The sequence below is a fragment of the Labeo rohita genome, chromosome 10 (assembly GCF_022985175.1).
Source record: "Labeo rohita strain BAU-BD-2019 chromosome 10, IGBB_LRoh.1.0, whole genome shotgun sequence".
Classification (NCBI taxonomy): Eukaryota; Metazoa; Chordata; class Actinopteri; order Cypriniformes; family Cyprinidae; genus Labeo; species Labeo rohita.
Window position 1 is genome coordinate 18,415,796 of NC_066878.1, and position 13,312 is coordinate 18,429,107.

General features: G+C 36.2%; 1 protein-coding gene and 1 long non-coding RNA gene across 4 annotated transcripts in view; both read right to left on the reverse strand.

The window, feature by feature from the left end:
* LOC127171989 (uncharacterized) overlaps positions 1 to 13,312 on the reverse strand; it is a 121,779-nt gene that overhangs the window by 69,022 nt on the left and 39,445 nt on the right. The gene's annotated exons all lie outside the window — the stretch shown is intronic.
* LOC127171982 (rab GTPase-activating protein 1) overlaps positions 1 to 13,312 on the reverse strand; it is a 112,215-nt gene that overhangs the window by 52,752 nt on the left and 46,151 nt on the right. For all 3 annotated transcript variants that reach the window (XM_051120981.1, XM_051120980.1, XM_051120982.1), the window contains one exon: positions 12,957 to 13,107. In XM_051120981.1, the coding sequence (XP_050976938.1) occupies positions 12,957 to 13,107 (151 nt within the window). The remainder of the gene's footprint in view (positions 1 to 12,956; positions 13,108 to 13,312) is intronic.

The window sequence follows — 13,312 nt, forward strand, 5'->3', positions numbered from 1 at the left end:
AACTTCCAAAATGTTGTTTAAATGCAGCTTCAAAGGGCTCTAAATGATCCCAGCCAAGAAAGAAGGGTCTTGTCTAGTAAAACAATCAGTTATTATCTTTAAAAATGTAAAATTTACATACTCAATACTGGCAAGGTACGTCAAAAAAACTCTCATTTTCTCCTCCAACTTCACAATAGTCCTCACAATAATTACCGACCCAGTGTTTACAAAGCAAACATGCAAAGAAGGTCAAAGACCTTTTACAAAAAAAAGTAAAACAGCAATGTATGACGATTTTGAAGTTGGAGGAGAAAATGAGATGGGAGTTTTTCAACATACCCTAACTGTCATGAACCAGAATACACAGAGTTCACGCCAAGCTAGACAGGACAAGCGTTTGAGGTTAAAAAGTATATAAATTGTAATTTTTTTTTAGAAAATAATCAATCGTTTTGCTAGATAAGACCCTTCTTCCTCGGCTGGGATCATTTAGAGCCATTTGAATCATTTTGAAAGTTCAAACTCGCAGGCACCATAGAAGTCCATTATATGGAGGGAAATCCTAAAATGTTTTCCTCAAAAAACAATTTCTTTATGACTGAAGAAGGAAAGACAAGATCATCTTGGATGACAAGGGGATGAGAACATTATCTGTAATGTTTTGTTCTGGAAGTGAACTTCTCCTTTAAAGGAATAGTTTACTCACAAATTAAAATTATATAATCATTCACTCATGTCATTCCACACCTGTTCCCTTCTTCAGTGGAACACAAAATAAGATATTCTGAAGAGTGTTTCAAGTGTTTTTGTCCATACAATGAATGCCAGTGGTGTTCAAAATAACACTGGGCCCCAATAACTTTCACACTGAGATATTTTTCCAAACACCATCTTTTGAGCAATTTCACACCCAACCATCTGTCGTTTTCATAAACCTCACATTTTAACAGTGTTGGTACTGTACCTGTCACTTCCATGGCAACAAGTGTAAATAAATGAAAAGTCACTGGGGTTAGAAAGAGTGGTAGTACTTGAGTAATACATGGAAAAGGTGAAGGCGCTCAATAAAACTAAATCAAACTTGTCATCACTCAAGTCCTGGTGTTAAGACGTGTCCTGTATTTATAACCCAGCCCTGGTGAAAATCAACACTTGTCTTAATCCAGCTATTTGGCCTTGATATATCAGAGGGAGGCCTGTCTCTCAAAACACTGGAAATTCTATATTTCTCACTAAAATGTTTATTGGAAGCGGAGACAGACTGTTTCATCAATGTCACTTTGTTGCTTAACTTGCCGTAAGCGTTGAACTACAGAGCAGCCTGCCAGTTCCGTGATAACAACTCAAAATAGAAATGTGGGCCGTCAATGCCTCCATTGAATTAAACACAATGGCAAAACTCTGAGAGCATGGCTATTCTTTGTGCAACGCTTTTAAGAAATGAATCACCATGGTTCCCAGGCATCAACCGCAAACACGCACGTACAAAGCAAAGCATAAGGAAAATAGAAAGCATTTGTTGTATTACAAAAAAAAGTTTACAACTTTCCTGGTTCAACATCTGTCATTATTGGAAAAAAAACAAAAAAATCATCAGCTGCAGCTTCTGACTTGGCTACAAGGTTAAGAAAACCAATTAATTACTAATTACGCAATGTGAGAGGAACGTGTGGTTTGCGGTGTAGCTTTCCCTCAAAGCCTATGAGGGATCATTTTAGCCCTCTTCTATCAGAGTTTAGAGCACTGCGAGGGCAGACGGTGAAAAGTGCAGCTCTGTGATAACTAGATGAGTGGAAACAAGACCCTTCATCAAGGCCTCGCTATAAAGGCCGTCTGTGAGTCAGCTTTGTGAAGGTTACAGTCAGGTCTTGTCTTGTATAACCTGTAGCAATACTAAAAACAATACAGTGCATGCAAGATGTTCAAACAGCGGCGCAGCGTGAACTTACTGGAGCAGATGCGTTCACGTGCTGATGAGTCTCGGTCACTAAACAGCGCTGTGAGATCCAGTGTGAAGCGCTTGAATTCAGTGAAGAACACACATGACTCGGTTTATAGCCAGATGAAACAGCGCTGACAAACAGGAGAAACACTGTGCGCAACGATACAGTCAGAAGGCTTTTTAAATCTACAAATCACCATCATTTACCATAGATTTACTATAGTAGCACTAAGTGCACAGTGGTATTTTGTCAGAAATGTGGGTATATTTGTGTCGAATTTCATTATATTATTAATGTAGACATGTATTAAATGTATTTAAAGAGGAGAAATGGAATATACAGTATTTTTGTGATTAAGCTATAGCATTTATGCATTTAGAGTAAATGTACTCAGACTATTGTTTTTCATACAAATACCTAGAAATTATATTACACTTTTACCATGGTACTGAGGTGCTATATTTGTGGTTTTAACTGTTATTATCATGATCTACATGTATGCTACTATGAAAGAGCAATGGTTAATTAAAAAAAAAAAAAAAAAAAAAATTCATTTCATGATACAAAAAATTAGGTTGTGACAATTTTTACAGATATTTCTGATTTTGAAAATGAACATTAATCTACATCTGCATCCTAACTCAAGCTACTATCAAATGTGTATTTCTAAGACACTAAACTTTTTTATTGTTATTAATATTATTAGGCAACACAATGATGTGAAAAAAAAAAATCATGATGTTTTTTTTGCCCATATTGCCCAGCCCTAGTGTGGAGTACTTTTTATGATGGATGGATTTTTTGGACTTCAAAATCTCAACAGCCATTCACTGCCATTATAAAGCTTGGAAGAGCCAGGACATTTTTTAATATAACTCTGATTCTATTCATCTGAAAGAAGAAAGTCATATACACCTAGGATAGCTTGAGGGTTAGTAAATCATAGGGTAATTTTCATTTTCATGATATAGATATTGTAACCATTCCAAATTTGCATGCTCTTCCAGACAGACGGGAAATGTTTTAGGACAGTCTATAACCTCTAAATGACATTTAAAAAATAATACAAAATCCAGATTACTTCTAGGAAGTTGGTAATGTCTTCAGTTAATTGGTACCACACTGTGGATTTGACCATCCAGAGAAAACTCCAGACCATCCTTTTTTTTTTTTTTAACAAGAAATTTTTCCTAAGTCATGAACAAAGAAATCTTTGAGTATTCACAGTATTCATTCAGCTCCATGTGTCGCAAGAACTGGCAAAACCTGCTCATGTCATGACCAATTCTTCCTAAGCACAAATGATAACTCTGGATCACTACATAAGCATGTGCTGGTCTTCAGCGTTGCCAGTCTTAGATCAGGAAAATTTCATGGAAGTTATTTACTGTTATGCCATACTGTTCTGTTTTCATGTAATAAAAGTTTGTGTACAATACATACAAAACTTTGACATAATAGTGAACAGTGGAAAACAACGAGTTTGGCAGAATTCTCTTTGGAAGTGACACAAACGCGGGTTTGTTTAGCTCGTTTAGTGTGGCTTGAGAAGCAAACCTATACATGCACGAGCTGCTCAGCATGGCTGTGGTCCTAACAATCTCTCTCACACACACACACAGTGTGTACATTTAGTTTATTTGGACTTTAGGGTGGGTGGGAGAGAGGAACATCTTGAAGCCACCTGGGACCTCAGTGCTGCGGGATGTTTTCTTTACATAATGACAGCTGACATGGCCATGCCCAGTGAAACTGTGAGCATGTAGCCTAGCTAACAAAAAAAGCCTTTGCCCCAACTCTAGATATGGCTGTTCTTTGGATGTTTCATTAAAATGAACCTGTGTTATTAAAGGAGAAGTCCACTTCTAGAACAAAAAATTACGTATAATGTATTCACACCCTTGTCATCCAAGATGTTCATGTCTTTCTTTCTTCAGTCGTAAAGAAATTGTTTTTTGAGGAAAACATTTCAGATGTTTTCTCCACATAATGGACTGATATGGTGCCCCGAGCTTGAACTTCCAAAATGCAGATTAAATGCGGCTTCTAACGATCACAAATGTGGTTATAAACGATCCCAGCTGAGGAAGAAGGGTCTAGCAAAACAATCTGTATTTTCATTTAGAAAAAAAAAAAAAAAAAAACAACAATTTAAATACTTTTTAATCTCAAACGCTCGTCTTGTCTTACTCTGCCTGAACTCTGTGTATTCTGACTCAAGACAGTTAGGGTATGTCAAAAAACTCCAATCGTATTTTCTCCCTCAACTTCAAAAATCATTTCAAAATCATCCGACATCGCTGCAGAAGTACCAACCCAGTGTTTGCAAAGTGAACATGCAAAGAAGATCAAACACCCTTAAGAAAAAAAGGTAAAACAGCGATGTAGGATGATTTTGAAGTTGAGGGAGAACATGAGATGGGAGTTTTTCGACATACACTAACTGTCATGAACCGGAGTTCAGGCAGAGTAAGACAAGACGAGCATCTTGACAAAGTATATAATTGTATTTTTTTATGAAAATAAACGATAAGACCCCTCTTCCTCAGCTGGGATCGTTTACAGCCACATTTGGGATCGTTTGAAGCCGCATTTTGGAAGTTCAAACACAGGGCACCATATCAGTCCATTATATGGAGAAAAATCCCTAAATGTTTTCCTCAAAAAACATAATTTCTTTACGACTGAAGAAAGAAAGACATGCACATGTTGGATGACAAGGGGGTGAGCACATTATCTGTAAATGTTTGTTCTGGAAGTGGACTTCTCCTTTAAAGTCTACATAATAGTCTAAAATCAGGTATAAAATTTTACCACACATGCCAGTTACTAGCATTAAATATTTCTTACCAGCCATATTTATAGACCACTTTAGAGTACACATCACAGTTACGTCACTTGCAGCAGCACGCACATTGTGGTGGCAGAAAAACACTGTTAACAAGTGGAGTGAAATGGGAAAAAAATCCATGAAAAATCCTATTTTTATAGAATACTGTTGTCAAAAACACCATTTGAAGCCAAATGCAGACATTTAAAGGAAAAGTTCACTTCCAGAACAAAAATGTACAGATAATTTACTCACCCCTTTGTCATCTAAGTTGTTCATGTCTTTCTGTCTTGGAAAGAAATTATGTTTTTTGAGGCAAAAGTTTCAGGAATGTTCTATGGTGCCTTGTGAGTTTGAACATCCAAAATGCAGTTTAAATCCAGCTTCAAACGGTTCTAAGGGTCTTATTTAGTAAAATGATTGGTTTTATTAAAAAAAAAAAAAAAAAAAAAAAAAGACAATTCATATAGCTTTGCCATGCGCATGTGAACTCTGTGTAATCCGGGTAAATACAGTTAGGGTATGTCGAAAAAACTCCCATCTCATTTTCTCCTCCAACTTTAAAATCGCCCTACATCGCTGCAGAAGTACCAACCCAGTGTTTACGAAGTGAATGCGAAAGAAGGGTCAAAGACCCTTCACAAAAAAAGATAAAACAGCGATGTGGGCTGATTTCGAAGTTGGAGGAGAAAATGAGATGGGAGTTTTTCAACATACCCTAACTGTCTTGAACCGAAATGCACAGAGTTCACGCACTTAGACAAGACCAGCATTTGAGGTTAAAAAGTATATATATTGTCAATTTTTTTAGAAAATAACCGATCGTTTCATTAGATAAGGTCCTTCCTCGGCTGGGATCATTTAGAGTTCTTTGAAGCTGCATTTAAACTGCATTTTGGAAGTTCAAACTTGTGGGCACCATCAAGTCATTTTTTTTTTTTTTGCCACCAGATAGGCTCCACCCAAAAAAACATGTCATCACTGTTTGCAAACACTGAAGTGGTTTAATTTATTTTTATTAGGGATGCACCAATATTTAAATTTGGGCCGATACCGATAACCCTATATTCACTGTTATGGCCAATGAATGTGTGATATTTTAATTTTTTTTTTAAATTAAATTACTATTTTAATATTTTTCTTACACAAATGCATCGATTTACTTCGGAAAGCCTTTATTAATCCCCTGGAGCCATGTGAAGTACTTTTTATTATGGATGGATGCACTTTATTGGACCTCAAAATCTCAATAGCCATTCACTGCCGTTATAAAGCTTGGAAGAGCCAGGACATTTTTTAATATTACGCTGATTGTATTCATCTGAAAGAAGAAAGTCATACACACCTAGAATAGCTTGAGGCTGAGTACATTATGGGATCATTTTCATTTTTGACTGAACAATCCCTTTAAATCAAACAGTCCATCAATAAAATCATCAATATTGTACCAATATAATGTGGAAGAAAAATAAATCACTGTTCTTTTCTAGATAAACTTCTTATAGTAAGTTTTCCACATAAACATTTCCATTTAACAGTTTGCAATGCTTTGTTTTGAAGTGCTTTGATGGCTGCCTCACTTATTCCGCTCCAAATAACCATCTCTCTCTAGAAATGCATGATTTACAGTCACTTCTGTCATTGCAAATCACTACCGGTGTAAACATCCCTTGACTTGCGCCCAGTGGCAGAGGTTTAGCCTTTTCTAGTCGCATAGAATAAAGAAAGCCATAATGAACGTTGTGAAGTGCAGTGAAGAGCAAGTTCTTAACAAGGGACAACCAGCTTTCGCATTAGAGACAAATCACATTAAGGCACAAATGGAACAGAGCACGGGCTCACAGATTTCTGAGAATAGTGCTCTTGAAAGTTATTTGGGAAAAGGCAGAGACTTGAATACAGTAAAAGCTTTAGTTTTTATCTGTACTTTTTTATCTGTACAGCAAATATCTGTACTTTCTACTTACATTTTGCAACCAGTCTCGTTACTTTAGTTTTAAAGGGGTCATCGGATGGCCATTTTCCACAAGTTGATATGATTCTTTAGGGTCTTAATGAAAAGTCTATAATACACTTTGGTTAAAAATTCTCAATGCGGCTGCTTTAAATGCAAGTGAGCTCTGCTCACCCCGCCCCTCTCTTCTCTCTGTGGAGTGACGAGCCTGTTTACTTTAGCCGTGTTTAGCCGCTAAACTTGCTAACTAGCACATTATTAGAAAAGGTGACCGTCAATGCTATCATCACTTGAAATACTCTATGCTAAAGGACATCATTATGTACTGTTGTTTTGTAATACGTTTAGAGGAAGCTAGGCCTGATAACAACACAACCCTTACGAAAATTAAAACCAAAATGAATGGTTACTATAGTTAAACCATGGTAACCACAAACAAACCATGGTTTTGCTACACTAACCATAGTCTAACCATTAGATGTGTGGTAAAACTATGGTTGTAGTTAAATTAAAATTAAATCCGCCAAAAAAAAAAACTTATACTTTTACTGTAATAAACCATGGTTAATTTTGGTAAGAGAAAAATATGACTCACGATAATGCAACAACATGTTCATTATTAGGATTTTTCTGTAAAGATATCGTCATGATGTAATCATTATTGTACTAATACTGACATTGAGGCAATTTAGAAAATATAGTTTTGTTAAATCTATAGTATTTAAGCCATTTTAAACACATGGTCATAATGTGGATACTTTAAACTTAAAATTGTTACTGCAAATAGAATATAATGAGGTGGACAAGACAGTTCTGCTCATAACAGTAAATGGCTGACGGGAAAAATGAAGAAAATGTACAAAGGTACAAGAAAATGAGTGAAAAAAGCAAACACACACAAAGTGAGATGCAGAAAGATATCATGGAAAATGAAGAGACTGAAAAGGAAAATGGAAGTGAAGGTGCAGTTCAGGATAGAGCCTTTTTCTTATTTTGCACAGCCCCAGGCCATACAAAAAAAATATATACAGATATATATATATATATATATATATATATATATATAGGGTTGTCCATGGTTTTAGAATGTGTTGTGGGTGTATGGGATGGCCTGGATGAGTGTGACATTTCCTAGCCTGAAATTTGTCCCAGTCCGGTCCTGTTCTACATGGTGGTTGTTTAGTCTTGATACATTCATTATCTAACAATTTTTACATGTAAGTTATTTTGTATTAATGTGTCAATACGATGTGAGATCCAGTTACCAGCATGGCACTAAAACAGGTAGTAGTAATGGGTACATTTTACTTAAGTACATGTCTGAGCCCATACTTCTTTACTTTACTTTACTTAAGTAAAAAAAGTGTAGTCAGTACTTCTACTTTTACCAGAGTATTTTTAAACATGAGTATCTGTACTTCTACTTGAGTGAAGAACGTGTGTACTTTTGCCATCTCTAAGATACAGTACATTGACATGCCTCCCTCGGGTTAAAACAAAGGGGTCAAGTAGCACGACTACAGACGCACCGACAGAGTTTGCATGCAGATTTGCTAAACGGGAAGTTATAGCGAATATATGATGCTGCTGCTGAAAGTTAAGGATGCACAGAATCAGCTAAATGCTAAAAAAAGTCACTTTACTGAACAGACAATAAGGTCTGAGAAAGAAAACAACTCTTTGTACCCGAGTCCTGCTTTCTAATACACTTTACTTAGCCATTAGCAATTCAATGCTACTGCTAATGATATAAAACGCTTCTGCCATTACTTGACTTTTGAGTGGCTCTTAGGAACTCTGGGCCGTCTCTATCCAAAAAGGGTAATGCAGAGTATTATGATAGCGTGTCATATGCGCTCTATCCTGCCTTGTACACGGGAGACATAATTACAGCCTTTTCCAAGAAACAGTTTTGACGTCCAAACCAAATTCTTTAGAATCTTGAAAGACGGCCTTTCATAACTGAATGGGCCTTTGTTGGTCATATCAAGCAAAAATACATACTAAATTTAATGATGAAAATTGTTCTGTGAACAGAACACTTGCCAAGCTTTTTGGAGCCTAAATGCATTGAGCTGTGGTGTTCATTTGGATAAGGTTCGAGTCTGGCTTGCAACATGCACTGATCTCATCCTATCCCCCCCTCTTCAAAATTTCCCTCTGGACTACATACAAGTTTAATAAAATGGCAAACTCCTCCTAAAAGGTCCATATTTTGTTTCAGCCTTTATTCTAAAAAAACGTTACTACTGGAATATTTCTGTACCGATCTTCGGTTGGAGTCGGAACGGTTTCCTCAGCTCAGTGACTGTTGGAGGAACTGCTGAATGAGTTGGCAAAAACAGCTTTATAGAATCACACATGCTGGTATTTTGGCTCATATCAAGTCGAAGTGACTGTTGGACATCCGAAAGTGAGTTTTGATTGATTAACTTGTAGATGCTCTGCTGGCTTGAACTGTTGGCCTAAAGCTATGGATTACTAGGCTTCATAGGAGCTCAATATATTGTCAGGAGCCACACAAATTAATTCTGTGTTGCCTGACATGCTTTTTTTTGGACTCTTAAAGTGACGGTAGCCATTGACTTGCATTTTATGAATCACCAAGGACCACAGTTTTAGCTAAAAATCTTCTTTATTGTTCTACTGAAGAAAAAAAGTCACCTACATCTTGGATGGCCTGAAGACGAGTAAAAAGGATAGTTCACCCAAAAAAAAACAAAAAAATTACCCAACGATTTACTCACCCTCAAGCCATCCTAGGTGTACAGTTGAGGTCAAAAGTTTACATCCCCCTTTTAGAATCTGCAAAATGTTAATTATTTTACCAAAATAAGAGGGATCATACAAAATGCATATTATTTTTAATTTAGTACTGACCTATATTATTTCACATAAAAGATGTTTACATATAGTCCACAAGAGAAAATAATAGTTGAATTTATAAAAATGACTCTGTTCAAAAGATTACATACACTTTTTAATATTGTGTTGTTACCTGAATGATCCACAGTTTGTGTTTTTTTGTTTAGTAATAGTTTTTCATTAGTCCATGTGCATTTTAACCATTTCCAGCAATGACTGTATGATTTTGAGATCCATCTTTTCACACTGAGGACAACTGAGGGACTCATATGCAACTATTACAGACAGTTCAAACACTTACTGATGCTCCAGAAGGAAAAACGATGCATTAAGAGCTGGGGGTGAAAACTTCTGAGCAGAATGGAGATTTTTGCACATTTTTCTTATTTTGCCTAAATATCTTCTTTTTTTTTTTTTTTAATTTAGTACTGCCCTTACACAGTATTAAGAATCAAGTGTATGTAAACTTTGAACAGGGTCATTTTTATGAATTCAACGGTTATCTTCCCTCTCTAATAAGGGCCTTCTGAAGTGAAATATGGATGTTTTTCTTACCCAATTGCATCGATTCACTTCAGAAGAAATATAATTAACCACCCAGAGCTGTGTGGTAATTTAATGATGGATGGATGCACTTTTTTGGGCTTCAAAATCTCAACAGCCATTCGCTATCATCATAAAGCTTGAAAGAGCCAGGACATTTTTTTAATGTAACTCCAAATGCATTTGTCTGAAAGTAGAAAGTCATATAAACCTAGGTTTGAGGTTCTTTAACAGCAAATTTTAATTTTTAGGTGAACTCTCTCTTTAAGGCCATGTGTATACCAAAGCATTTTTAGCCAGCTAAAAAAAGACCATGTGCTCTCTTAAAACAGCTAGATTTGTGCATTTAAGAGCACTTAAAATGCACAGTTGTTGGTTTTTTTTAGTTGAGACGCTTTGGTTGCTATTATACAGAATGTCTGTGGAAGTAACGTGACAAATGCATCACAAATTAAATGCTTTTTTAAGCATTACTATTCATATCAGTATTTTGGTAGTCTGTGGATGCCATCTGGTACAGTCATTAATACTTCATGAGACAAGCAATATTAACTTTTCTCTATTGTTGTTCTAGTGTTGTAGGATGTGGTGTTAGCATTTGTCCCACCCAGTGCTTAATTTGAGCCGGATCCTGCCAGATCCTGTTCCAGAAAATGTCAAATTTTGGATTTTTTAGTTCCAGTATTTGTTTTGAAAGATCCGGCATTAACAAACGCATTAAATGCGTCAATATGAGACAAAGCAAGCGCTGGTTTATGTAGATATTTGGAGGTTATGTATTGGTCTTCAACATATTTTTGAACAGTCAGTCAGCTTTCTTAAGTTCAAAATTGCTCTAATTGATAGGTGCTTACTGCTTAACCCACTCTCCCCAAACGTGAACTTCTTGTAAAACTTTTTAGTGAGCAGTGGAATGTTTAGAGAGTGTAATAATACCAAAAATAATAATACCAAAACAAGTGAAATATTATAATGTATAAACATAAAAAACACTATAAACATATCTATAAGTTAGTTACCCTGACTCCAAAACAAATCGTCTAAAGGGGTGCTATTATGCTTTTTCACTTTTTGAATTGTAGTCAGTATGTGTATCTTTGGGCAAAAAAAGATCTACAAGTTACAAATCTCAAAGTCCACTCCAAAGGGAGATTTTTTGTTTTTAAAAAATCTCTTTTCAAGAACTGCAACGAACGACTCCTTTGGACTACAACGTTTGTTTTCCAAATGCAATGAGGTCACAACACAGTCACACATTAGAATATATATTAAATCCCGCCTACAGAAATTTGAATTGTTGAGGGGTGGCCTCCTGTAGCGAATCAATGCGTTTTTGTAAGAAAAATATCCATATTTAAAACTTAAGAATCACTTTAATCTAGCTTGTGCTAACTGCTTCAGCAAAGGGGCATAGCAGGACGAAAACACTGTCTAAGCTGTTCGCCAATCACAATGCAGTGGGACAGCTAACCAATCACAACACATTTAGTTTTTCGGAAGGCAGGCCTTCATTAAACCCAGAACTAATCGAGCCATTTGTGCCAGGCTGGGGAGAAAGGTATTGTAATAATGTAAATTATGTGAAAAATAATAATAATAATAATAATAATAATCCACCAAGCATGAAAGCATGATCTAGTACACCCCAAAACAAAATCAAGACTTTGTAAAAGAGCATAATAGGACCCTTTAAATGTAATGGTATTGAGAACAACATATAAAGCTAAGAAACCAAAACAAAGGGAAACTAAAAAGTACCAGGCGATGGGCCTGTACCTCATGTACCTCTGTATTTCGGCACAAATCCAAATGTTTCCATATTCACAATGTATTTGAATGATAAACTATTATAATGTAGACTTTGTACTTTACACATAAACCACCTTCTTCACATGAGCAAAAATGTGACTGGCATAACAGCAGAGTGGACTGGTTATACTAGGCTACAGACTATTTAAATTGACCAGTGTAACCTTTTATATGTTTGGATGACTGTATTTTATTTTGATAATGTACAGACTGCGATGTCAATTTGAATTGCTAAAGAATATGTGGTGTGTGCGTGTATGCGCAAGGCGTGATCGAATAGCTGAAACAAGTGTTCCACTATTTTTGGTCATACATCACAGTAAAAACAAAACGTGTGCTTTTGTAAAATAAGGCAAACAAACAGGATGAGCGTTCTGTCATCTTGGTTCTCAATTTCCTTTCCGTTAACTTGTTTGTCCGTTTATCTGTTTTAAATCTGTTAACTATTTAATCAGATATATTTTGCATATTTACACCTTTCTTATATACATAAATATACACATTTTATTTTTAACGTAACTTCCATATACATTTTCCATCATCCTGCGAACTATTTTTAACCCAGGCGGTTTGAAAACCTGTGCCCTATGCTGTAGTTAGTGCAAAAATTTTTTGCTCTTACAGTTGTGGCATCACAGTTTAGTGACTTCATTGAATGTTCTGGGAAAACTGAAGTTGTATTGTCAGTGTTGGTCACAGCGCCTTTTAACTGCTGTTTTGGATTCGGCAATTGTTCATTTACAAAATTAAGCACTGGTCCCGGCCCTTCTTGACTGCGCCAAGTGCAGTGCTTAGCGTGGAATAGATGCATGTGTTTATACATGTGCAGTTCCAACCGAAAAAATATGCTAAAAAACATCTACTTAAGGTTAGAGACTACAATATCATTTAGAAGAATAATTCAGATATACGATCAAAACAAAAGCATTGATAATGGAGGAGATGCATTAGAGTCAAGCCATTGCTTTGCATTATGTGATCAAATGTGCCTCTGGTGCGCTGAAGTGGAGGATGGGAACTGTACGCCTACCTTAGTGATGAGTGTACGGTACTCCTCCACCAGATGGTCATTGTTATGACATCCGGCCAGTAGCTGCCACACCTCCCCTCTCAAGGCCTCCGGGACGCCACTGCGCACCAGCGCCGGGAGCTGTTTGGGTCGCACGGCCAGGTTCAGATGCCTGATGAAACAACAGGGCCTCATGGTTACGAATGAATTACAGCACTTATATTTTAAGTACATTTTAAATTACATTGTGATTTTAAAGATTTTGTAATTTTGTTATGTTTTTAATAGTTTTAATAGTTTTGTGTGTGTGTGTGTGTGTGTGTACACTATCAGTCAAAAGTTTTAGAACAGTAAGATTTTTTTACTTTTTAATGAAG